The sequence below is a fragment of the Tigriopus californicus genome, chromosome 10 (genome assembly GCF_007210705.1).
Source record: "Tigriopus californicus strain San Diego chromosome 10, Tcal_SD_v2.1, whole genome shotgun sequence".
Taxonomy (NCBI): domain Eukaryota; kingdom Metazoa; phylum Arthropoda; class Copepoda; order Harpacticoida; family Harpacticidae; genus Tigriopus; species Tigriopus californicus.
The window spans coordinates 1,518,308-1,545,023 of NC_081449.1; the positions used below are offsets into that span (position 1 = coordinate 1,518,308).

The following is a 26,716-nucleotide window of genomic DNA, read 5'->3' on the forward strand; positions in this document are numbered from 1 at the left end:
GGTGGAACAGTTAGTGTGTCAAACTCATATTTATGTGAGTTATTTATATCGTGCTATGGATGAAATTTTACAGTATACATTTGACGTATCGATGAATTGGAATTGGCAAACGTCAGAGTCCATTAATCAGGAGTTTTACTTAAGAAAATGTGCCCATATTTGCCGTATTAGTAAAATGATCGGGTCATCTTCTTCCTTAAATTACAGTCAGAGAGCGGCAGACAAGAATAAATTTCATCACATCAGATCTCAACAAAATGTTCTCTTTGGAATAAAAAAAATCTAAAAAAGGGAGTAAACTTGAATTGCTCACAATTTTACTTGCATTCTGGATAATTGACTGGCTTATTTCTTTCTCGTCGTTCTGTGGTTTGGACAGTCCAATGCATGTGACCTTTAAAGTTCATTTAGAATCAAACGACAAACTGAAAGCTTTTTTGGCCATGCCATGTGAGCGGGTTGCATTCACCAGGCTTTCGTATAAATGGTTAAATCCATTAGGTATGCATTAAAACAGCTACCTTTTTATAGTTCAGAAAATGTCAGTGCACTTCATTTTCGGTAAAATCATTGAAGTACCTGAAATTTGATGTTTGAAATTTGAATGAAATTTGTATAAGGGGCAAGATACGAGCGAAAACTTTAAAAATTCTCCGTATGATACAAAGTAATGCGTTTTTTTTTCAGGCTAAACTTGGAAGGAGGTTTGAATTACATAATTATGTGCAAGACCATCCATGATTTCAAAGGCCTCCATATCGCTAACAACATACTTTGCTCGCTGAAAATTCGTTTCATTGTCATCTGAATCGAGCAACAATATACACAGTATGTGTATGAAGCTTCCCATAGCGAAATGCAATTACTTTTGAGTTCCGAGGAGTCTGATTGAGACTAGTGAAACATCTGTTTCTCATTAGAACCATTCTTCTCTTCATCAGTCAGTCCTAACATACTCGTTCAAGAAGAAGAGGGAACAAAGCAAGTGGAAATGAAGGCCGCCACTCAGTTCATTCCGTTTACGCTTTTAGGTGAATGGAAAAAGGATCTCCTGAACGGTTTCGTCTTCTACCATCCCAGTCAAGCTCCCAATAGGTTGGGACCGGTGGAAATCGAGCGATGGGAGAATGGGAAACGAAAGCCCGATGGAGCTACAGAGCGAGCCATCGCCCAAGATGACCGCAATCAAAGCCAAAGGAGAATAATGAACGAGACCCGTCAAACAAAGTAAGGAGCAGCTGGAACAGTATTAGCAGGAACGCTCTAACAGGGTAAGGCGCGATTACGAGTGCACAACTCAGCCGTACATTGTGGGACTCAACAATTGTGCGATCAGTACAATGTTTTGAAACTTGATGCAAACGAGATGTTTGGTAATGAGTTGTACGGTATGCAGTGGGTAATTTTTTTTTTTTAAGTCCAAGGTTCGCCAGGATAGCGTCACAAATTGACCTCCAAACAGAAATGATATAAAAATTGGAACACGATACGACTTGGTGTTGCCCTTTTCTGATTAGTAATATTACATTTCCTTTGAAACTGACCCTCGCCGTTGTCATTCCAGTGTTTAAAGATATATTTGATCTATTTAGAGAGCAATATAACGGTTGGTACTTATTCTTTGGTACAAAGTATCAGCACTCGTAATAACGCCTACCCCTGTACATACTTTTCTCCCCTAAATTGAAAAACTCGAATGGACTCTTTGAAACTTGAAACGTTTGAATGACAAATACGACATACTCGCTTCAAGATGCTTTATCAGGCTTTTCGGCATATGAGGAATGTAATGAATCTCATGCCAATGAAATATCCACTCTTTATCTCGTTCCAGTTTCACTTTTGAGGTCCCCTCGGCCTTTGCACGCGGGGGTTCGAGAATTGTGCTGGGTAACGCGGAAAAGCTGAATCTGGTGAGCAATTCAGGTAGTCCTTCATTGGTGGCAACGGACCCAGACCCGCTGAATGGAACGGAGGAATTTCATTTCCGAACCCCAAGAAATGGAACTGGAATCCATGGTCAAAGTCGATCCGGATGCCGTTCTCGACGTCAAGATAGGACTCTGCTTAAAGAGATCTACGATTGGGTGCAAGGGAGTGTCTCTCCAGGATTGGGAGATAAGGATGAGGAGGACGAGTGCTGATTGCGCATTGTCCAGCCCAGATAATGGAGAGATTTCTCATTGATATTTTTGGGGACAACTTGCTTGATGCGTGTTATAAGTTAGGGTGGTTGCGCTCTTGGCAGATGACAAGGGCAGACACGCCATGCTTTATGAGAATGAATTGCTGTGATATCTTTTTGTTTGTGCAAGCATATATTTTTGACAGCCACAGTTAGAAAACGAATTCATAGTGATGGTATTATGACAGAGGAAAGAGATGCTGTCCAATAACAATCATTGGCAATAATACACTTCGTGCCTTTCCTTACTTCCGAATCCACACGGACGAGAGGATCTTGACACACTCACTGCGGAACTTGAGACTGAGGAGACAATACACGATCATATTCGTGGCCGAATTCAAAACCAAGAACACGTGGCTCACGGAGATCATGATCAGGGACCATAACGAGAATTGAGGTCGATCAGCCTCGGCGCAGCTGGCCGATCGATGGATGATAGCTAGTTCATGAATATTCATCATAACACGGGGGAAATGGCATATCAAAAAGATCAGAATGATCCCCATGAAGATGGCGGCCAAGTTGTCTTCACTCCGCCTTTGAGAGGTGGCCCGATTGGGATGGGGCATGAAAGCGTTCAATGCCCGAATGCGGGCATAGAGGCCTTTGTTCTTAACTTTGGGCTCCAAATCACTATTGGACGTATCTGACGCTATCTTTAGCTCCCGCTTGATGGGGGTCTCTTCCAAAGAATCGAGCTCTTGAATGTTCTCTGACACAGCGAGGGGCGGTTTATCATTGCTCGCCTGACACGGGCGTAGGACAAGGGAGGGACTGGGTGAAACATGAATCTTGTGGCTGGTTTTCTCATCCTCCGATTTCCTTCTCTCCATTCTGGCCTTCCTGAGGGAACAATTGGATTTCCGAAGACCCCGACTTAATCCATTGGATTTCCCATTTTGGCTTGACCGCTCGCCCAAGAGCTGGGATTCGTTTTCCAACGAGCTGGCATTGTCAGCCCCGATCTCTAATGGCGTGCATTCAATCATTAAATGGTCCTTTGTTTTCTCTCCTGATTCCACGTGCAAATGTTGAACACGTGGTGGCGAACTGGACTCTCTCGCCTGGGCTGAGCCACACACACTGGCCGGAATGGCGGGATGGGCAGTAGCAATTGTTGAGGCCGCTAATCTTTGCTGCTTTCGCTTTTTCCTTGCCTTGATAGCGCTGAAAAGAGCATTCAAAAATACATTGACATGGTATTATTGCATGGACACATTGAAATGATGAGCAACCTAATTAGCAACCGTACCTGTAGATCTTGACGTTGAAAAAGACGAGGAGGGCGAAAGGAATTATGCCCAAGACGAACAACCGACTCCAATTATTATAGTTCGAATACAATGGGTGCATCCTCAAGGGCGTGATGCTCAAGACGGGTTTCATGTAAAAGGCCTGAAATTGAGGATTTATCAATAAGCCAATCAACCTATCAATCAATCAATCAGTCAGCCACCCAAGCTAACAGGTCTTTCTCACTAATCTGGCAACTGGCATAGTCGGGGAAATCCTAATCAGATGAGAGAGGCTTACACTAGTGGAGAGTCGCTTTAAGGAACATTGACCTTCAATGTCTGATAGTGCTATTCTATCAACAAGCTCAGGCTTGAACTGTATTGTCTGGAGGGACTTCAAGGCCGCTAGACATTGACTATCAGACCTACCGTCGTGTCGGTGGATGAGCCATTATTCAAAATGTCGGTTGATGTTGACTCCACTCCATCAAAAAACGTCTCGCTCTGGTCATTTTCCGAGAGAGTGGTGGGGACCATTGTCACTTTTTGGTACTTAATTTCCGCCTCCAGAAACTTGGGAACGTTCAACAGGAATGACAAAATGCACACAGGGATGATGTACTTCAGCAATCTCCGTTTCATTGCGTGGGCATCATTTAATGACTGAAATGAAATGGAGCAGAATGTTAAAATAACCTATTCAGTTTCTCGGTGATAAGGATTTCGAACATATTCTCAAACAGGACATCGCCAAGAGTTGGTCGGGGCAACAAGGGCAAACTTTGGTGAAATTTTAGACCGTAAATCACTTTAAATACACTGTTACCTTAAAATTATGTTCTTGAAATATCAACTTGGACTTGGCAGAGAACCAACGGGCTTGGAAGATAAAAAAAAGTCTCCCGGACTGAACATAAAACTATGGGCTAAAAATTTATCGAAACGCTATTTTTGGCCAGTGGAGGGTACGCTAGGGTATTTCTTGCAAACCTTAGATTAGAGCTACGGTTCCCTTTATATCATTCTAGTTTATTTTCATATGGGGAGATGGTTGTAGCGCAGTTGATTAACGCCTGACCGAGCTATGCTCGGGTTCATAGGTTCGATCCTAGGTCTCCCCTTCCCCTGCAGTGGATCATCGCCTCGAATGGCGGACCCTGAACCCTAAATGGGACAGCATATATGTAAAATTGAACAGATTGTAAAAACTATTGTGATCCAATGAGAAAAAGAATCTCGCAATAAAAACTTTAAAAGGCAAAATATGATGGCCGAGGCTCTGAAATTATACAATTTCAAAGGTTAAACCAAGCATGGCTGCTGTCTCATTGTAAAAATTCTCGGGCTCTTTAACAATCACTAATATGTGTGCCTAAAGTATCCACGCCATATTGATTTTCTAAGACTGTCGAAATCTACCAATACTTTTCCCAAGTCATTTACCCAGTTTGTGCATTGTCCATTCCAGGCTCAAGGCATTCTTGAATGCTCATGGGTATTTACAGAGCATACATTTTCCGAATCCTTTGCTGTCTATTTAGGACCTCGGATCTCTAACAATTTTGGACAATGTCTTTATTGGTTCTTTTTTTTTGCTAACTGAGCGCTTCAATTAAATAGTGCTTTTGGCAACAGTGTGTCTGCAAGAAGGAATGCATAGCAGATATGTATCATATATGATAGGTTCTTTCAATACTTTCTCAAAATGAAAGCAACTCCCTTGGGTGTAAACTTCCAAGGACCACAATCAAACTGAAAATGCCTCCGGGAAAGGTACAGTGTAGAAGTTTTAGGAAAGAAGTATCCCTCCTACGAAACCAGCTGAGACTTTGTTTTGAACACATTTTGGTGGTTTGGCAACATGACGTTGGGTCGCGATTTACTTCTAATATATTTTTAGGTGTCATCCAAAGTATTAAAACAAGCCTATTGGACACTTAAGCAACGGCGATCACCATTTTTTGGGAGGTCACTGGCTTAATTTTCAAAACAATGAAGGTAAAACAAAACAATAAAAATACCAGCCATCAGATTAGACAAACATTCCTCCAGTTATATTTTTTTTACAAAAATAGGAAACTGTAAACCGCAAAACTAAGCCCAAAAATGCTTTTTAAACTTTAAAATATGTTCTGTGGATGTCAATGAATAAGAATGTTGCTTTCAATAAGTTACATTGTTAGTTGAACAATTCCCTTCAATAACAGATGACCTGGAAATATAATGCAATCCCTTAACAAAAAACAATCTTTTACTTTAAGTTCTAATGACAACCCCCCAAAAATTGTGATGACATCATCTCCATTTCTTGCTCGAATGAGAATTCGGAACTTTTATTTTAGAATCGCATAACTAAATGTTCAAAGACAATCCCCATCGCATACACAGTCCAGGCTTGGTGAGACCGGAAACAATTCCAGAGGATCATTTCTTCAACAAAAGCTTTCAGTTTAAAGGGTTGAAATTTTGAAAAATACCCTATATTCAAGAGCAGCCAGATCTGCCAACTCTAATTGGTTAGTGGATCAAATATTGTAAGAATGTAAGATCAAGTAAAATGAATGCATTTTTAGTAACGATAAGGAAGTTCGCAAAAAATAATTGAATGAGATGTGGACCCCATAGAAGCTCATGCTTGGACCATAATCGAAAACAACAAATCAGGTCTTAAAACTTGGGCAAGTAATAATAGTTTTGACTTCAAATGCGTGTAGTCCCAAGTATTTCAAACTTTGAATGAAGCTCAATGAATCACCCACCTCCTACTTGTTGTTGGAATCCATGACATTGACCATTGTGATCATTTTTCGAGTGTTTGTTGTAACATGAATGAATTTGAACGCACCAAATGACGGTGAGCTTGTACTCGACTAAATCGTAATTGAGACCTTTTTTAAGAGATGCTTATTTTGTTCCAAACGTAAAGTAAAGTATGGTCACTTTGAGTTTTGATTTAACAAATTGAGAACCTAGATGCACGGCAGTGAGATAATTGGCAACGAAAAACACTTAGCAGAAAAGCTTTGATACTCGTTGAGAAGCCAATTCAATTATCAAAAAAACAATCTGCTATGCGTGTTTGTAAGCATCCGCATCAATATATTGGTAAACGATGAAGAGAGCAACATTTATACCAAAGACATTGCTGCCCAAAAATGAGAAAAGAGCCGCTCAAACTTGGCAGATATGAAAAGCGGATTAGAAAGTTTACACAACTATGTAAGTCTAAAAGTTGGAGCATGCTTGAGGTGTATGCACAATACTTCAATCCTTCGATGGGGAATGCCAAGCTCACAAAATTGGTTATGATGGGATGCTCTTCATTCTTGACTTTCTACTTCGTTCTTGTTGGTCCAAGGTCGTTCCAAAAATGTCCAATCACCAAAGGGCATGAGCCAAGGGTATTGCCCTTCCCCTGGCTATTTGGAAAATGGTGATGGAAAGTGTCTTTTCCCATTTTGCCGTCAGTCCCCTACACAGGCAAGTTAAATTGATCGGGTTTCCAGCTTACCGACTTGAACTCAAGAACCTCGTGAGTAGGCCCGACCAAAACTTGCAGATAAATATCGTCTTTATTGACAAAAAACCTTGCATAAAAAATCATCTCAGTTTGCACAAACATTGGCAACGACACGTTCTAGAGGTCTGTACGAGCTATTTTTGGCTATCTCAAATAAAAATGTGTAGATGAAAAGGACATTCTGTCTCAATAACCTCTTACACCATAACTTGAACCCGTGTTAAGTGGGGAGAAGATTCTTGCCTTGTCCCCCCCTGCCGCTTAGACTGATCGACTAGACCAGCACCTTGCATATCTTCAATATTGCATGATAAAAAGAATTTTGAGTTCAGCACCAGCATATTGATAATGTCAGAGTGAGACTATTACAGACATATTTTGTTATTAAATTAAGTTTCAATACATGATATACATGAAGTTACCTTGTTTTCAAATTTATTCACCTTGATAGAGGGCAAATAATTCCAAAATTAATCATTCATCTTCTTACCATTTATTCCATAACCCATAACCTATACAAGAATGTTTGGATGTGTATGATTTTGAAAGGAGAAGTACGTTACACAAACAAAACTTCGTCCCTACCTTTAACATAGTGTATCACCAAACAATTGCAATGATAAAAGAGAGGCAGATCAATATTAAAGAGATGGATAGAATATTTAGGGAGGCGGTCGGGAATATATCTGCAAGCTATTTAGTACTTCTATGTCAAAAGGATTGTTCGAAAAAAATTAGGAAAACTTCCTTTTCACGGTTTTAATACCAAAATTAACCTAAATCTATGAGAAATTTTATATATTACCAAGATGTGTATGTTTTCTTATGCTGGAATGGCTGAAATTGTATAATAAAGTGCAAAAAGAGTGTCAAGTATTGCTAATAAAATTGCAAAGTTTGGAGATGCAACAATTTGCAGAAAAGTCTGGATATTCAAGTTTTGTTTGCAAAGTTTGCACAATTTTCAAGATGCAAGTTTTGGCCGATCCTACTCATAAGGAATCCATCCTATAAAATTGCCTTCATATGTACGTTGCCAAAAAAAGTCTTCAAGGACTGATAGACATCCATACATTCGAATGGTCATTTTTCCTCTTTAGTTTAATGCCCCAATGTCAGATTTTTGCCACGGGTTTTTGCTTCTGCTTTTTGAACGAAGGTATCTCCTCTGTATACAGTGTGGCTAAGCAAAAACGTCCGGTTTACAAAATTTCATTTCCCCGTCAAATCGTGAGTCAAAATAAATTATGATCGAAACAGCTGGTTTTTTTGCTGAAAAAAACGCAACAATTCAATGCACTAGACGTATTTCCGTGACCAAAGAAGAGTGAGCAAGAAGCAAAAATGCAAGGGATCCAATATTTCAATCAAAAACCAAGTCAACCAGAGCACCAAACCCAAAAGAGGTCAACCGCGTTCCTCAACAACATCAAGGCCAAAATCAACGACAACACCAACAGCAGCATAAATTGAACTTCAAGTGAGTTTGGGGTGTTCAGGCACATTTCTATCCAGATAGCAATCAATGATGATATTAGCCTGAAGTCATATATAGAGACTTACAGACACCTTTTGACTGTTGTAATATCAGAGATATTAAAGAAGTTGTTCAGATATAATTTCATCCTCCGGTGCTGGAGACATAATCCGAGTTAGGAGAAGGCCTTGAGCCTTGCAAAATCTTCACGACTGGGCAGGTTTATAAGAAAAGAAACTCTCAGAGCGACCTTCAGGTCCGACGGATAGAGTATGCCACTGTTCTTGTTTTGAGATACACCCTTTTACCTTGGTTAAGGCCTCTTACCCTGTCAGATACTACGTCTGGCAGCAGGATGATACACTTTCATACGCGTTGGACAGAAAATTCAGAAATTCCTGTGCAAAATGATATGCCAATCTCTTAGGAAGGGAGTTCAGGACCATTGAGGAACGAAAATTCATGGCAGAACTTATTCTAACCGAACACAGCAATGTAATTTTTTGTCGACTCAGGACGCAATCACGTCCTTGCCAGTGGCTTTTCGGGTTTTCAGCCTTGTCTTGGCATCAAAACGAAGAGCTCGATTGGCCTCTGTACATTTGGTAGATTTATCTAGTAGGTCCCGAAATTGTTCGTGAAAATCTGTCCAAAATACATTTCTGTGGATTTACCATCTTCGAAAGTGAGCCATATCTCATTTTCCAAGCATGAAAGGATCTAAGCTACTTTGCTTAAGTGGTAACAGCTTGAATCAAATGAAAAAGATTGCCCTCATCATCCGCTTCGTTCTTGGAACAAATGATTTCCACCATATGCACAAGGCCTTTGCAACAAAGGCATCATATTCCATCTGGTATTGGCCATAGAGATGTTTCCCCCAGAGAGGGAGATCTTTCATATTTTGTACCTAAATAATGGGTCTTGAGGAATACATATTCATCTTTACTCACAAAGTTTCGAACCAACAAGCTTCGAGATAATTTTATGAAGGTCCGGTTTGCTTCCAAATTCACTCCTTTAAGCTCAGCCTTTGAACATTTATGGGCTCTCTCAGGTGGAACAAAAGTAATGAGCTTGATATTTACAGCAGTATGTACATTAGTTGTATTGCAAATTTGCCAAACTTTGGTTTTGATTTCGGGGCAAGGAAAGGAATGAGATCCACTCTATTATTTTACCTTCTTTTGACTGCAAACGAACTCCCCGTGTATACTAATGTTTCAGAGCTTGGTGATCGATGAGCCATCATTTGACCCTCACTTACCGTATTATGTTAAAGATAGGAAAACTTCTAAACTTTTCGTGCCATGTATTCTTTTTGTACTTCTGAGCATTTTTCGAATACTACATTACGATTTTCCTCGTCCAAACATGGTAGCGAACCGAAAGCTTGTGCATGAAAAAGTGGCCGACCAAGCTAACCTCTCGGTCACTTCATTGGTCGTGAAGTTTCGAAGGTACAAATTCTGTCTTTTCATTGCTAAAGAGCCCCAATTGAGCCCCGTGAGTTTCTTGATAATGGCGTTAATAATGATATTCATTTTGGAGCAAATGCTTATGGATGAATGATTACAGTCTCTAATTCTCTCAAGGACATGATAGGAAAGTACAATTATTCTTAATTGCATTATGTCTGATGGAAATTACAGTCTAATCAAAAAGCTGAAATTTAAGTGTTCTTTCCCAATCGCCGTAAAGATGATGTTAAAAAAACACCGATATTTTTGACAATTACTGAACAACAATTTGCTCTAAGCAACGTATCTATATTCCCGATAAAATATGCTTTTCCTTCTGAAAATATGGCATGGTGTTTCCTTCGGTCTAACTGAAGAGATTGATATCAAGGATACAACCGAGAGGATAAAAGAGCACGTTTCTGGTCCAAATACGTGGCATTAATTGAGGTGCAAGTGCCTCTTTTGTTGACATGTCCGGATACGAATCTAATATCCTGTCCTTGGTCTAAGACCGCAGTAAGCACCATTTTCTCCCATATGAACATTGAGCAAACTTTTAGTCGCATTTGTTTGATGAACAAAGCTTATTGAATATTTGCAAAGACGTATCAAAATCGATGATAAAGACGGTGGTTTCGTTTTTCAAACTTTCAGCTTATTTAGTGCGTCATTGATCCTACGATTAATCTCCAAATGACGATCAATCATGATAATGATTCAGAAAACTATGGGATGATTTGCCGATTGCGCGATAAACTGCAAAATATTTCTTCAAAAATTGAAGAAAAGAAATTGACAAGAACAAGATAGAATTGATCAATTGCAGAACCACATCGCTTTTAACGTGTGAACAGCAAAAAAATGACTGTTGTTCTCAAATCGAGTATGCAATTGACAAACTGTTGAAGGAACAAGTAAATCAGAATTGTTCAATTACCAAGGAATACTTACTCATCTTGTCCTGCACGTAGCTGGGCCAAAATGTCATTAAATGGCAAAATATGACCTCTCTTAGATTGAAAGCCTTCGTTATTGCCATTGATTACCTCCGAGCACGCATTCCAAGCATTTGCAATCTTCATAAGGACTTCATTTGAGAATCTGTTCAACGAGTTCGATACCCTCATAATAACTTGGGATGGTAAGTGGCCCTTAAGGCTATGGTATGAAATGTTCAAGCATCTACGAAATGCATTCATGTTGTTTAAGTACAAGCTCCATTTTTAGGAAATGTCTAGGCGAGTAAGAATATGTAGAACGAACTAAACGTTTCTTGAGCTCTCCTAAGATGCTACAATTTGTTTTTTCTAAATAGTGTACTACGTTTGCGTTTCTTGGAATCAGTTCGATCTGATTAAGAATGACCCACATTATCAAACATCGATACTTCTCCATCTACTCATTCAAGGTATCCTTCGACGAGGAAAAAGACGAGTTTTGGTTCTTTGCTTCAAGCCGTGTTTTACCTATTTGTTCAACTCCCAGTATGACATGCTGATCCTTATCCCAGTTTTGACATGCGATGCCTTGGAGCCTCGACATAGGATCCTCTATCATACAATGGATCAATTGAATGTGACATTGAATGAAACAAGATTGAATTACCTGACTGTAGTTGACAGGCAGGTGAACGGCGGAATATCGCTCAAACGCAATCGCTACCGTCATGAAGATGCTGCCCGCCATCGAGGTCTGATACAATGGGTACAGGAAATAAGGAAACATCAAGATGTGCACATCAGATGCCGAGTGAAAGCTCTTCCGCAGACTCTCAAGAATGGCGCCAATCAGATAACACGTGTCAAAGGTGGCCAGTGTGACCAATAACAGATTGAACGAGTTCCTCATCTCCTTCCGGGTTAGTACAAAACAGGATAGAATATTCCCCAGGATGCCAAAACCTGCCAGAATGACCTGAATCACGCCCTCCACCCAAAACGAGAATGCCACCTTGAACTCGGAGTCCTCCTTGGTGAAAGTAGGGCATTGTAGAGAGTCAGAGGTCGACGTTGACGAGAGACCCTGAATTCCCTCGTCAGCTGATGCGGGAGTCGTGGTAAAGGTGGTGAAAGTGGTAAAACTGTGCTGGAATTCTAATGGATATAAATGAGATCCATTAAAAGATGCGTAAGATGTGATGTTGAGCGAATGAATCGGGAAAGCGGATGTCATGTTGGCCATGTCACTCTTCGATGGGAGAGGAATTTCCGTTGTAATAAGTCGCCTTTTGCCTTTTTTTTATCAAGCCTAAAGGTGGGCATCACTGGCCATGACGAGCCCTGTAAAATAATGCGTTTACAATTAATCATTTAGATCGAGATTCAAATCATACTGAACATACAGAATGTGCCTTTTTAAAAAGATATTCAAATCGGTGATATCAAGTGAGAAATATTTCCTTTTGGAGCTAGCAATTGATCAGGTAAACACTAATTGGTAGACGGGGAGGGTACAATTTTTGAAATGTAGATTGGGTGTGGTGGTTGTTGAAAGTACTGGTTTTGACTTTTCAGGTCCAGATTGAAGCCTCTCATTGAGGCTTTTTATCTCCCTCCGTGAACGTGGCTTCATTCCCTAATTTGAAATTATTGCTTTCACATTTCCGTTGACATTAACGTTGTGGTTCATTCACGCCTTGAATGATGAGCCCCTACCGACTTAACAACTTTTAGTAACTATCCGCATTCACATGCAATGACAAATTTAAATGGCACATGATATGACAAAACAGGAAGGTAACGAGAAGCTCCTCTAATGTCAGATTACATTTCATTATGTGATTGATGTCTCCGTCCTGTTGATTCTCCAGAAATGGATGGATGAAATAATTCAACACGACTCTCAATGAGAACTTTCTTATTAGTTCCGAATTTGGACACTCAATAGATTTTCCAACACAATAACATGCGGAAATCTTGAAGATTAATTCATTTTGAAGTGACTTTCTGTGTCATTATGCAAATATATTGCAACCAGGTGATAGACTAAAAGCATGTGTAACTGACACTACAAGCTTTGTCCGAAAAGGGGGTTTAGAAAAGGTTTCTCAGATGGAATCCGTCTTCTTGAAATTCGAGGCTTCCCGCCCGCCCTTCTTGAAATGACAAAAGAGTAACGATTCGAGATGAACCATCACTGAATGGAAAATTGTTCGGTTTAGTACTCAAAGTACAAGGTGTCTCAAAAGAATTGGAACATCTCATTGTGTCACATCAACTCGAGCTTAACGGTACATAATTGGGCAATTATCCGACTTGAAATCCTTATAAACGAACATTCTTGTCAGTTCAATGTTCATGATACGAAGGCCTATCACTTCAAGGGTCTTTCTGAAAGGAAGAGTGTTCGTGACGGTAGCTTTTTTGATTCCAAGACACTTCAGGTTGTGATCGAAGCCTAAGAGGATTATTGCGAATAAAAATCGACTTTAAGCTTGAATTGGCTCCTGCTATATCTTGTCGAACCTCAAAGACCTTCTGTGAGTTTATCCAAACTAAAGATGTTCACATAGTTTGTTACTAATTGAATACTTAAATATCCTTTTCATTAAAACTATCTTTCAAAATTTGTCTCGTAAAGTCTGGCTTGATTGGACATTGGATTGTGAAGAAGGACCCTAATCAGGTTCCTGGAACTACTATCTGCTATTCAAGAGAAAGGTAATAATTTTCCGGAAACACACAATAATAGTGCTGGCACGTACAATTCGTCTGAGTCAAAATGCCCCTGAGTGTGCTGTCCCTAGCGAACGTACATCATCAAGACATGTCATCCCACCCAAATGTTTCCTTTACCCGTTTTCCCCCAACCATTTCCCTGCGGGAATCTTGTGAATGGAGGTTATTTTCCTCTTTTTATCTCGGTTGGCTTACGTCAAGGGTTAAAATCCCGTTGGGGACTTGGCTCCGACCGTCCTCAAAGCAATTTTAGTTATGTTTTGTCATTCCTTTACGATAACACTGAAAGCATGGATTCGTTATTCGTTTCATGTTCACCTTATAAGCACATAAGAATAACTAGGCGGGGAAGAGTAAACAATGTAATTACTTCTATTACAGGTTAATACCACACCAACATTTGACACATACTTTTTCCAAGTTTGGAAGTCATTCTAACGTATGTTCGATCCATTAGCATTCAAATGATTGTAGACCACACTAATTCAACAATGAGTCCTACAGTAGTCGCTGCCAACTGCAATTGTGGAGGTAATCGTGAAAACTGGTGGTCTTAAAGCTAAATGATCAATCTTGACTATCATGAAAAATGATTGTGCACAAAAGCTGAGCACTGAGCACAAAAATGAGGAAAGATACTTGCTTAGCATTCAAATGACCAAAACTATAAAGAGCTTCTATAATTTCATCGTTAGGTGGAGCCATAACAACCATAAGACAAAGGGAGCTCATCAATTTTGTGTGCCCTGGACATTGCCACTTTGTTCTTGAAGCTCTGTTAATCTTCTTGTTTCCAGACCATTTTAGCTTGGCAATGATGAAATTAAGTTTGGAAATTTAATGATTATCCAGGTTGCTCACAAAATGAGGCCAAAGACTTGGCCAAAATGATAAAAACATTTTGGAACACACGTCAGCATTAGTAAATATGGATGGTACGAACAAAGACATTAACGCCAATGAAGATGAAAAATGACCAGCGGATTGCAAGACAATTCCCTTAAGATCCTGAAGTGACGATGTGGACCATTTTAGAATTTTAAATTTCTTTCCCAATCCCAATTGATTTTGATTGAACAACATCTAAGAGAGCATTTTCTATTTTAGAATATGGCCATTTTATGAAGAAAAAGCATCGACAGCAGGTAACTTTGAACATATGTACTGAAGAATGTACACTTTCCTATTTTACAGTTCCATCAATAGATGAATACACAATTAAAATTTTAAGCACGAGGCAAAATGAAAAAGAACAATGATGGCTTCTTAGCTAGGAGTGATGTACTTTGAAAAAAGACACTTAAACATGAAAGACCAATTGAGATGAATACATCAAGACGAATAGTAAGCTTTTAAAAGTTAGAGAACCAACCAATAAGGAACATACAGCATGCAGGGGTTCTAGGAAGTCTATTCACCATGAAAAAAAATTGCAGTACAAGATGACTAAGAAAAATCACAGCTGGAGATGGTCCACTTATTTTTGTGAATGAAATCAAAGTACTTCAAATAGCGCTCAAATTGTTGAAAATTTGCCTAAAGAGGTAATTTAGTGGCGACAAGAGGACTTCAAAAGCTAATGAGGATTTTCCGTGCCAATTGCATGCCAATATTGCCTTAGATAATAGATCCTTATTATACGCATCTCTTTTTCTTCTGGAATTCCTGAACGGGATTGTAAAAAATGCGGAAAATAAAAAAAAGAGCTTAAAATCATTGTTGTATCCATCTTCATGTTACATCGTTATCTTTGAACATTCAAGAATTGCTTTCAATGTATCTCACTTAATCCTTGGAAATCATTATCATTACTTTACGTCTGGTAACCAATTGAAACATATGTTCTTATTACATTTGATATACAAAAGGAGCTTTTTTGCGAGGCTAAAACACCATATCAAAACTGAACAAAACAGTTAAGGGAAAAATCGATTTTCTGCTCTAATTCGCTCAAAAACACTTGTCAAGCATTGCCTCGACAACGATTTTGCGGTTTTCGAGGCAAATATCATTTTGATACAGATTCATGAATGGATATAAGTATTAGGTACGATGCTTTCAATGAAAGATATCGGTTCTTATTTCCAACATGTTAGAGTTTATGTCCTCAATAGCATATGTTTCTGAGTGGAAGCCCCATAGGCCTATTGTTGGTATCTTGAAGGCTAAAATCAAAGGCTTTGGAGTCACGCTCTCATGAAAATGAATCCATCATCCTTTCGACACATCATTTGCCGGGCTTGTTCAAGAGGTGCCCAACGACTTTCAAGTCTATTGAAGAAGATTTTGAGCACATGGCGAAGCAATTTGCTAATACTTCCCAGTTGGAAAGCAGTTTTTAGCGTGAGAAGCACAAAGTTTTGAACGATCTTGCAAAATCGCCCGTTCGGATGGTAACCCGATCCATACCAACTTTCTTTTTCCGACGACTCACTGCCAATCTGGCTAACTTTTTCGGTGGAAATCGGACCAAGATGTGGACAGGAAATATTTGCCTCCAAATTAATTAGAAACCTGTTTTGTCAACGACAGATGTCGTCCGGGAATGTGCTCGTATTTGGGCTTTGGGAGGGACGGGTGTCTTGGGGGCTTTCTCCCAAACGACTTACGTCTATTTAGTGAAGGTTGGCTTCTTAATATGTCGGCCACCTAAAAAGTGATTTGACATTCAAAGAAATGCCATCAAAGGTGCTTCGACTGACGTCAAACTTCCAAGAGACTCGCTTCATCGTGAATGGTAAGACTTGAACTCATTCGCACCAAGACACTGACTGACTGACAAAATGAGAGAGAGAGAGGGGTCTTTAATCAAATAGTCATTCTGACCCTTGATGTTAAAATGAAAGCCTGTGAAGAGGAGTTTGGTTACCTTTGTGACTCACGGATTCTAAACTGAAGAAACGCGACACATGGTATGCCAATAAAAGCTCAAGCACTTGTCATTTATGACAATGCTGGGAGAGTGGCAACTACAGGGAGCATTCAGAAAATCGTTACCAATGCCATGAAGGGAACAGGGCCCAATCCAAGTGCAAACTGAACTTTAATTCGCATATGAGGTTGTTTTTTATGGCCCTTTTGCATTTGAAAATCAGAATGCTTGAGCATAGAATGGCCTTCTTTCCAAAATGAGCATTGATGTGACTGGTTTAAAACATGAGCATCGAATTGACAATCGTAAACCTTTAAGCAAGTCGTAAGCCTGCTCATTGATCAAACATACAGTTTGTCACTAAGCGTGAGTTGATACGACTTTCAAATGAAAATTTATTCTATTGGCAATCAGGTGTTGCATTTCTTTTGCACCACCCTGCATGAAGTTGCTAACAAAGCACAAGATTTTTCTCTTTGAAGTAAAGTTTGAAATGGATCTGGCCATATTTCTTGCCTTGAATTAGAACACCTCACTACTAGGCTAATCTACTAATTTGTTCCGTCGGGGAAAAAAATGCATTATACAGTAAATAAACCTGTCTTTGTATGAGAGAACGTCATTCGTTTCAAGCGTTCGAAAGTTAAACCGAACGAATTGGATTGTTGCAATTCTAAAAAATAAGCATCTCAAATTTGACTTTGGCTCACCTTGAACTTGATGTTGGAACCATCTTGGGACAACACTTGACATTTCCTGGGCGACCACCACCGACCTTCAAAGATGTCAAACCACTTTCGGCGATCCCTTCGACGAAACTGAGCAAGATTGGATGGGGAAGGGGAGCGAGACCTGAGGGAGCCTCATTTCTCTTTCGCTCTCTTGCGCCCTTTTTTCTCATTCATGTTGTTGCCTTTCCAAAGGCCGGACTCGATTTGCGTCTCCCGACGCTTCTCACTTCTGAATCAACCGCTCTAGGTCGCTAGATCCAGGTTAGGGCCCCCATTTTTTTTTCTATCACGCGAGATGATTTATGGCACGTCAAACGACACAGATGGAGGAGAGGCCTAACAAAATAAGGGCCTGGTTAATGAGTGAGCGGCTCACTTCTCCAAGCAGAAGGTCCCAACCTCACGCTGGGTTCCTCGTTTTCAATCAAAAGAACCCTCCTTACCGGTCTTTGTTATTTTTGTCATTATGGGGACCGCGGATCTAGCCAACATGAAGATAATAGAAAAGGCCACATGGTCTCTATTTATGGGATCTGTGACATCATCAACTTTGGATATCTTAATTTAATCAATTTCTCAAAGATAACACGAAAGAATATGAAAGTCAAGTACTTTCAACCTTGGTTCAATCGACTTTCAACATCGATGTTTTGAATAATCATGGTGTCAAGTTCCGTGCCATCCCTGATAGAAGTAACTTGTTCCTAGCGGTTTTTTTGGGAAGCCCAATTCCAGCACCAAAGGCGGCCACAAAAGCGAGCAAAAATATGAAATGGAAAGATTGGGGACCATGATGGGTAGGTTACGATGTACCACTCAACTTGAGGCCGAGATGAGGCTTCAATCATAACTTGGCTTAATAGCATTGCCGCTGACGGATGACATGTTTCCCACGATTACCCAACGCAACTAATGATTTACTCACAATATTTGCACCCCAACCGACAAGTTTGCAATTGGCTGTTTTTGGTAACAACAACTTTTAGAATTAACGAACACTTATTATTGATTAACATACTCACTTTCCGTTGATAAGGAATCTTTTTTTGCTCAAGCCAGGAATTCTTGTCTGCTTTTTCATTCGGTTCTAAAGAAAGCTCAGGCACTGTCACCGAAGTGCTGTAAAGTATGAAACCATTCACAACATCATACTGAAATATAACAAAAATTCCAGTGCAATGAACATGAATGCAAGAACCTTCAAAGAGGTGAGTAACCTTAGTCCATCTTCTCAAGTTGGATTTCTGGCTAAAAGAGGCCATTCAAAGGCCAAGAAGTAACCATAATGGGGCAAGAGGATGTTGTGTGTGGTTGGAGTACGTTAACAACATGCTTCTTAAAGGTTTCTCAGAGTATTAAGATCCCTTGTGAAGGCCAACTTAGAGGAATTAGGACAGCAGCCCAGCTTTTTTTTGAAGACATCTAGGATCCCTTGGGACTTGATGAATTCGAAAGTCATCGATCCCAGAATGGACCAAGGGGATGGAATGCTTTCGGACTTGTTGGCTGGGTTTAAATCAAGTTAATGAATAAGAATGGTTTCCATAAGAACGCTCAAAAAACATGATCGGCTGTAGCTGTTAAGTACAACGATGGAGCAACCAATAGATGGAATATCGATCCACAAGGGGATTAATTGCCGGGAATTAGGTTAGGTTGCATGTTTGGCTTATTTATAAAATACAACATGAGCAGTAATGGAATTCAGAAGCTATAATGAAGATTGTTTCAAAAGAAAAAAGTCTATCTTGACAGTACTCAAAGCTGACAATTTTCAAGGATTCTCGAGAAGATCTGACCATACCATGAAAAACTTTTTTTTATTGGCTAGAGTTTTTTTTCGGGGTAACTTTGATTGGCTAGTCAAAAAAACCATTGTCGAGGAGTGTCATACATTTAATGATCACAAAAGGATTACCAACATTTTGGACAAAGGCACGCTCTACAACAATTACTATGATACCACAAGAGACCCATTCATGGGATGTGGCCCTTGGCAATCAAAATGAACTTTCCTCCATTTTTTAGCTACTCATACGATTGAATTCATCGACCTTTGCGCAATTTGTAGTACATACAAAATTGAAAGAAACCAAATGCGAAGTAATTTAAAGCGAACGGAAACAACGGTTTTAAAGACTTTTTTCGGTATCTTAATAAATGACATGAATCAATTTGATGAAGTTTTTTTGTTGATTGGCATGCAACACTTTGTTTTGATCCCGCTTAAATGCAATCTTTATAACGTTTATACTTATGCGCTTGACGTTGGGCAGAAAGGGAAAATGATTTGATGTTTCTCGTTAAAAGTGATTGAATGCGTCATCAAAGCAATCGCAGCGAGTCCGTTGAAGTGGAAAAAAGACCTTTCAGAGCTTCAGTGTCAAAATAAAGGGTGTTTAAGCAAAAATGGCCGGTTTCACGCTTCTGATTTATATTTGTTATACTGAAACTTGCTACCGGTAAGCCAGGAGGACTCACGGAATCAACAATACTCCATTGATCCTTAGTTCTTCGAGTTATGATATGTTAAAACCGTCATTCCGACACTTAATGATAAAATAGGTCAACCTTACTACTCATTACTGGTCCGTGTCAAGTTAGAGAATTTATAAATCAGAGCTGTTTTTATCCAACACCCTGTAAAGGGTCCATTTTTTTGGAAAAAGGGGTGACGCTTTCATCTCTTTCATGAATGGTTATCCACATTGAGTTGTACTTGCTTCTCAATTGCCCCTGGAAATAGTTCGACGGCTTCAATATTTCTGACCTTCTTGACGTAATAGAAACTAAGCCTATCTCGTTTAGAAAATGTCTCCTAAAGATCTTGGGGTCACTTTTCTTTGAATCAATGAAGATGTACTGCAAACCCTCACCGACTAAAAGCCTTCAGAGTCGCTACCTAAGTTGAATTTCAAGTTGCAATGGTATTGGACTATATTCCTATCTCTGTCAGGAAGGAAATGCCGATAACAGAATATTCCAATAGACTGAAAACATAAATTTCACCCTGAGGCAGCCTAATGACGCACAGGATTATCCAAGGTCAGCCTCGTTCCGATAATGGATTTTTTATCTTTCTGAGAATTCATTGAAAACAAGTGGCAACACTCAAGTGAAGTGTAAAAGGGGGCTAATTTTGAAAATGAAAGCATTGGAAATAGAGTGAGTATTTCCACTTCTTGGAAACTTTGAAACTGACACAGTCCTATTTATGCCTTGTGTCATAGCGAAGTTGCAGCCTGAGAGCCTCGAGAAAAGTTTTTATTTTCTTTAAAAAGGACCCCAATTTTCCTGCCCGGGCCTTCATTTTCCGTTGAGAACACTCAGAATCTCTTGTTAAAGAGAAGGCAAGTCGACCATGACAAATATCTCTCATTATTGGTTGGGTCGGAAAAATGGAGCTGAGCATCCATAATTGTCTAGAAGGTCCTTAAAGTATTAACTTCATTATTGAGCTCATCGGGTATTGGCAAAAAATGTCTTTAACCTTGAACTGATGACGAGAAAAGACTAAAGAGAAAGGCTAATGAGAGAAAATCGAAGGTTCTAAGGATAAGTTCTAATGTTCCACAACCCAAAAAGAAGACGAAAGAAAACCAACATCCATTCAATCTACTCTCCTATCCACTTTGTCCAAGTATTTGCAGCATCTCAAAAGCTTGAAAGTTTCAGTAAAAACACCGGACTCTCTGATTGATAACTTTTTTATTTGCAACCAGAATACCAAGTTGAAAATTTTCCTCCACTACATGATTCAAATGCACTTTTTCCCTGGAACAGTTCAGGGAACGATATGTGGAACAAGATCTTGATACCTTAAGACCCACAAAAAGCCAGTGATGGGAAGAAACACTTCTAAAGATACGAATTAAATCGTCCAACGTTGATCATAGATTGACAGCGCTAGTTGTTTTTGCTAATAATACAACACATTTTTTTTAATCTGAAGCGAGACATCCTTTGATTTTGAATGTTCACATACCTTTAATTTTGTTTAAAAAGTGAAGGTGTATTCCTAGTGCAAGCTGTCAGCTTTGAAATTGCGTCATGATATTTGCCCGACAAAGAAATTTTGAAATTTGTGTCAAATAGAAAAATTGACGATGATACGATTAGAGTTTAACATCTATTGCTATAAATGTAACAGTTTCGACCCTACTGAAGTTAGCTTTGGGAGTAACGCAATAAGAATCTTAAGTTTTTGCCTACCGATGCCCACTTTTGATCGTTAGTGGCTCAATACATCAAAGAATGAGGGTTGACAAATGTCCTCCGGGCGTCCAAAAGTATTGAGGCGAAACTTAATGCGATAGAACAGTTGACCACATCCTTATCAAATGTGTTGTGAGAAAAAGCACACAAAATCTATCGGAATACAAGCTGTTTCAAAAGAAACAGAGCACCTCATACTGAAAAGTTGCATTCATTCAAATTTAACAACGCATGACTGAACATTCAATGGGCATGAAAACTTAATAAAACTGTCACGTAAATTAAATAATTTAAATGCTATTGCCACAAAGAGCGGCCCGGTATTAATACTCATTATGAAAATGACTCGTGATTGGAGCTTTTCAATTTTTAAAGATACAAGAGGACATGTTTTCAATCTTAACCGATTCCAACCAAGCGCTGTTCGTGCTCAACGCCAATTGCTCTTTCTGAAGCACCCTGTAAGCTGACTTCGGAAAGAGGAGATGAAGTGGCCTATTGAAAGCCATTTAGGCCATTACTCCAATAGACGGCTCGTGTTTTTTTGCCTGAAAAAATGTGCAAGATTACAACTGTTGTCAAACGTACCTGGTTATTCAAGACAAATTCAACAATTGGCGGCGCCACAGACAACTCTTTTATAGACAGAGCATATTCATAATAAGGAACGATTAAGATGTTTAGGCCCTAAAATTGGTACAAAGAGGCAAAAATGTCAGGTAAAAGAGCCTTAACAGTTTTTGGGCACCAAATCTTAGTTGGAAGGTTATTCCAAACTCAACGATTAATTTTGAGCTTCATACCAAAAACGTTCAACAATATCTTACTTCAACTTATGTTTTTGACAAAAAAGCTTGGTGACGTCACAAAAAATCATTCTTATCGGGACAGAAAGCCCGTTTTCAAAATGCTCTAACCTCGAAATAAAGGCTTGGACGTTACTTAGAATGGTCATCTACTCACCACTCCGGTCACCTTATTTTCATACTGGATAACGTCCGAGCACCAAACTCCGAGTTAAGACATCAAAAAACCTACTTCGCCTTTGACAAATTAATTCTTAAGCACCAATTTTGTTTGAAATTTAGGGGGGATCTCCGCTTCGGTTTTTCACAGATGCCCAACATTGGGTGGGCCTTAACTGGACAAAAATGGGCTCTTAGTTATAAGCTATAGGTTTAATAAGGAGAAAGGCTTTATGAATAATTTAGCAACCAATAATGCGTTGGTGTTTAGGCGACTCAGCTTTCGTTCATCGATTTCCAGCTTACCGAAGTTCATCCCTACGGAGAATGGAAACGTTTGCTGTTGTTCCAAATCGTCCGACATAAACATTTGAATAATCCAAGAAAAAAGCGAGTACAACAACTCAGGCTTTAGGGTCCCAAGTCCAACGTGTGAAGTGTATATAAATAATAGGTGCAAAAAACCAAAATGTAATATCTTGTGCTTTCTCCAAGACCTGGGTTGGACTCAAACAAAAGTGAACCATCACATGGAGGCCCAAACACAACAAGAATTCCCGTTCCTATTGAACATAACGGGGCTACAATCACAGATCCCAAAAAACATGATATTTTTTGACTACTTCCCGTGCTGTCAGCCCAAGGCCAGTGGGTTTCTGGTGGCCTTTCTCATGGCCATTTTATCCATATCATTGATCATCGTCAGTGGCCTTGATTTGAACCGGGGCTCAAGTTCTGCCGTGTTCCACCAAAAATCTTTAGTGATAGCGGCCTTGGTGTTTGGGATCATGGGATTATTATCTTGTGTGGATCTGGTGGTGGGTCTCATGGTGCAGAAGCGATGGCTCCTGGTTCCATTTCTTGTCACATTTGGCATCATGTGGGTGACTACTTTGGCTTTTGCCTTCAAGTTTTTGATTCAAGTTGGAATGCCCACTTCCGAGGAAGTCTCGAAAAGTTCGAGATTTTACACACCATGGACCATCATTGTGACGGGTACGAAATTTGCGATTGTTTTAAGGGGGTTAAAGCATGTGGTATTCGCAGCTAATGGCAATTCATCGTTTGATCATTACAATGCAAATCTATGATTCTATCAAATGCAATTATTTGCGTAGAAAATGTTGCACTCATAAATGCAGTTCAATAATCGTGGAGCATGGGGATGCTAGGATCGAGAACTGACATTTAGGAGTGACCTAGCGGGAACTAATTGGGCTTGTTTTAAATAAAAATGACCCTGAGTCGCTACATCTAGATATCTCAAACTTTAACTCAATCGAATGAGTGTGTCAAAGGTTATGCCACTCAAGGTTCATAGCTCCATATAACAACTTATGAGCACATATTAGTCTCAGACATAACGCTACAAAATTTGAATGAGCTTACCCTCTTCTTTTGATTGATTGCCAGATGAGCTCTAGTTCGTTCATTCTGTGAAGAGTTATATTGTGTGCTTTAAGTTGTTCGGTCAAGCTTAAAATCAAAATATGTAATTATAGCAATCCTTGTTCCGTCTCAATTAAAGGCAAATGTATAGAGTTCCTTCTTTTCCAAAATGCTAAATTACTGTCCCTACTGATATTCCAGTGGTTGATGAATAGTTTCTTATTAGGGGAATGGTAATTGATTGTCAAACATTTTTGCCTTGAAATAAATCATATCCTTTCCCAAGGTAAGGATTGATTAAATTGTGTGTCATCTTTTTCGAACTTATATTTCGCAATGACCACGAACCGTTAAAAGGAATCATTACCTTTGAGATGTAGTGTTTGACATTAGCATCGAACTTTCGACGCAAAGAAATCAGTTGGAAAAAGTTCCGAACGAAGGGTTAAAAACTGATCAAAATAAATTTCCTTTGGAAACAATGTGTAAAACGTGAACTGCGACGCGCGAATCAAATTGACCTGAGGCTAGGCCTCTATCTTTAGAATAAACAAGTATTTTCGAAATATAAGCTCAGGGGATATATCTTTGACTCTTTTGCATTAAATTTCACTTTTACAGTCAAAGCCAAAAACACGCGTCTACAACCTTCTTTTTGCCGTTGAAGTCGACATCGTTCGCTTAACCCTCCGGATTTTTTCAAGTCCTGGATTTCGGATCATCGAGGCACCAAAGAGCCCTATGTGCACAAGGAGGAGAAATCTATTTCATACGCCATGAAGGATGGGGCACTTGCCCCTACTCGAGCTGTAGTGTTTAGGCTCCAAAAATATTTCATGAAGGTCGTAATACCACTGAAGACCATCACAGACATCATGGGCATTGAAGGATCGAGGAGAACCAAGGAGCACATCGTCAAAGTTGATCTCCTGGCCAATTCGTACAGAACAACAATATCAAAGCCATTCAGTCAGAAATTGGTCCTCATATGGTACAATTGAACATGTCCTCCATACCGATCTAGGCCTCTCGACGAGGTCTGCCCTCGAAGATAAAGTGCCGAAAAAAGCATGAGTGGTAAGGGAATGAAGTCGACTTCAAGGGCATAAAGATAGAAGATTATAGACACGCTTTTTTTTATTTGACTGTAAAAAATATATACTTATAGTACTATATAAAAGAGTCAAAGATTAATCCCCCGTGCTAATGGTTCGAAAATATTTGCTCATTGTAAAGTTATCGGCTAATCTCATCTATACTTGACTTGAGTTTAAGAGATAGTGAACGCCCCCAAAAGCACAAAAAATGTGCACGAAAAAGACCCAACGACATACATTTTTAACTTCCAGTCCCAAATCAAAGTTGTGATGGATGTTACATTATAAACCATCAAGCTTGTTGCATAGATAGCCCACTGAACTCCAATTGGGCATGGAATGGAAGTTTGAAGAGGGAAGTTGCACTCTTTATTTCCACAGTGAGTGACTCATTCCTCCCAAAACTGCCAAGTTGCATAGAAATGATCATTTTCCTTGGCAACAAGTGGGCGTGAGCTCGTGGCTGGTCCTTTGTTGGTTGCTTGGTTGGTTCGATTGTTTAGCTCTCTGTCTCTCCCTTGTTCCTTCCAGGGATCCTGTTGTATCAATGGGCTGTGGTGGTGGATTTGTTCAATCGGTTGCATCCGCAAGTTCTCAAGGAGGAAGAAGAACTGAGACGAACCACGGCTCAACCACCTTCGTAGCCACCTTTGTAGCCGCTTTCCACTCCATCACTCCTGAAGAGCAATCCATTTATTATGGCCTTTTGATATTCCAAGTGATATTAAACTACTACGTACTTTGCTTGCCTTTCTGATCTATCGATCAATTTCTTGATTATGATAAAGGATAGTGAAGTGGTTTGTTTCACTTAACCATGTTGGCTTTATTGACGGCCACTTGTCTGATCAACCAACCCATTTTGAGAACCATTTGACACGTAGACGTCTGCTAGATAACCAAATTTGGACGAGCTTAAGTATTCTATGAGAACTTTTTATGAAAGTTCTTGGCTCTTCTTGCGGTGGAAACTTCTTTCTATTGCATTTCTACAAAAGAGGTGGTACTCTTGAAATAATGTTCCCCTCTTTAAAGCAAGTTTTTATAGCATTCCCATTGATCGAAATGAGAAGGATGTGATAGCATGTTTGATTGGATTCAATAATTTACTCGAACCAATGAAATTTGTGCAATGCGAGTGGATAAAAATTGAAATGCAGTGACATGGTAGGAAAATTGGATCATCTATGTAATCACTATGTTTGGAGAGTGTGAGGATACTAGCGTCATATCATAATACCTTTTATAATCATAACTGCCAGATGGCATCTTAGGGGGAGCATGTGAAGGCAAAATGACATTTTCACCTCAATGGTACTTTTAATTTTGAGCGCCCACCCTTCCCTTAATCGGAATTGGTCACAAAAAAGTTTTTCCATCAAAAAAGTTGTATTTGTGTAGTATTTTTTATTTTATTTAATGAGTATGTAAATGATCAAATTATAGCTTTGCTAATGCCACAACAACATTGATGTATTGGTAAAATTGATTAACTTGGGTTTCTGTTTAATTTATTCGTTTATTTGCATAAATTATTGTTTTTTGCGTCAATAGCAAGTTCAAGTATACTGTGTGAGTGCACGCCTCTTTTATTTTTAGAATAAGCCGAGGTTAATTTTCTATGAAGGGCCAAATATTTGCATGTATGATTTTAAATTGAAATCTTCCAGGCACAATGAAGGATGAAGGGTACAATCCATTAAACTACCGTTTGGATAACTAAATTGTATGTTTACTTCAAATCCAACGCTTCAAAGCATTAGATCAAAAACAAAACAACGAAAAGAATGGCAAATTCTAAAACATTGTTACGATATGGTAGTCCATATCAGATTGGTTCTCCATCTGTGGGTGTGGTTGGCATCAAAGAGTTTCCTAGGAAAAGGG

At 39.3% G+C, this 26,716-nt stretch overlaps 3 protein-coding genes across 3 annotated transcripts in view; 2 read left to right on the top strand and 1 right to left on the bottom strand.

The window, feature by feature from the left end:
• The window catches only part of LOC131888352 (uncharacterized), an 18,121-nt gene extending 15,785 nt beyond the window's left edge, over window positions 1–2,336 (top strand). The window contains exons 5-6 of the mRNA XM_059237194.1: window positions 1,032–1,227; window positions 1,835–2,336. Coding sequence (XP_059093177.1) covers window positions 1,032–1,227; window positions 1,835–2,144 — 506 coding nt within the window. The 3' untranslated portion in view covers window positions 2,145–2,336. The remainder of the gene's footprint in view (window positions 1–1,031; window positions 1,228–1,834) is intronic.
• On the bottom strand, window positions 2,190–17,286 carry LOC131888349 (uncharacterized). Its single transcript, XM_059237189.1, has 5 exons — window positions 17,143–17,286; window positions 11,489–12,162; window positions 3,853–4,086; window positions 3,441–3,583; window positions 2,190–3,355 (listed from the first exon to the last, which is right to left on the bottom strand). Exons 2-5 carry the CDS (start codon window positions 12,062–12,064, stop codon window positions 2,431–2,433), a joined length of 1,878 nt encoding a protein of 625 aa, XP_059093172.1. The 5' UTR covers window positions 12,065–12,162; window positions 17,143–17,286; the 3' UTR covers window positions 2,190–2,430.
• LOC131888356 (uncharacterized) lies at window positions 11,995–25,697 on the top strand. Its single transcript, XM_059237197.1, has 3 exons — window positions 11,995–12,136; window positions 22,645–23,339; window positions 25,361–25,697. The coding sequence occupies exons 2-3, from the start codon at window positions 22,874–22,876 to the stop codon at window positions 25,471–25,473; spliced, it is 579 nt and encodes a 192-aa protein (XP_059093180.1). The 5' UTR covers window positions 11,995–12,136; window positions 22,645–22,873; the 3' UTR covers window positions 25,474–25,697.
• Window positions 25,698–26,716: the final 1,019 nt, after the last annotated feature.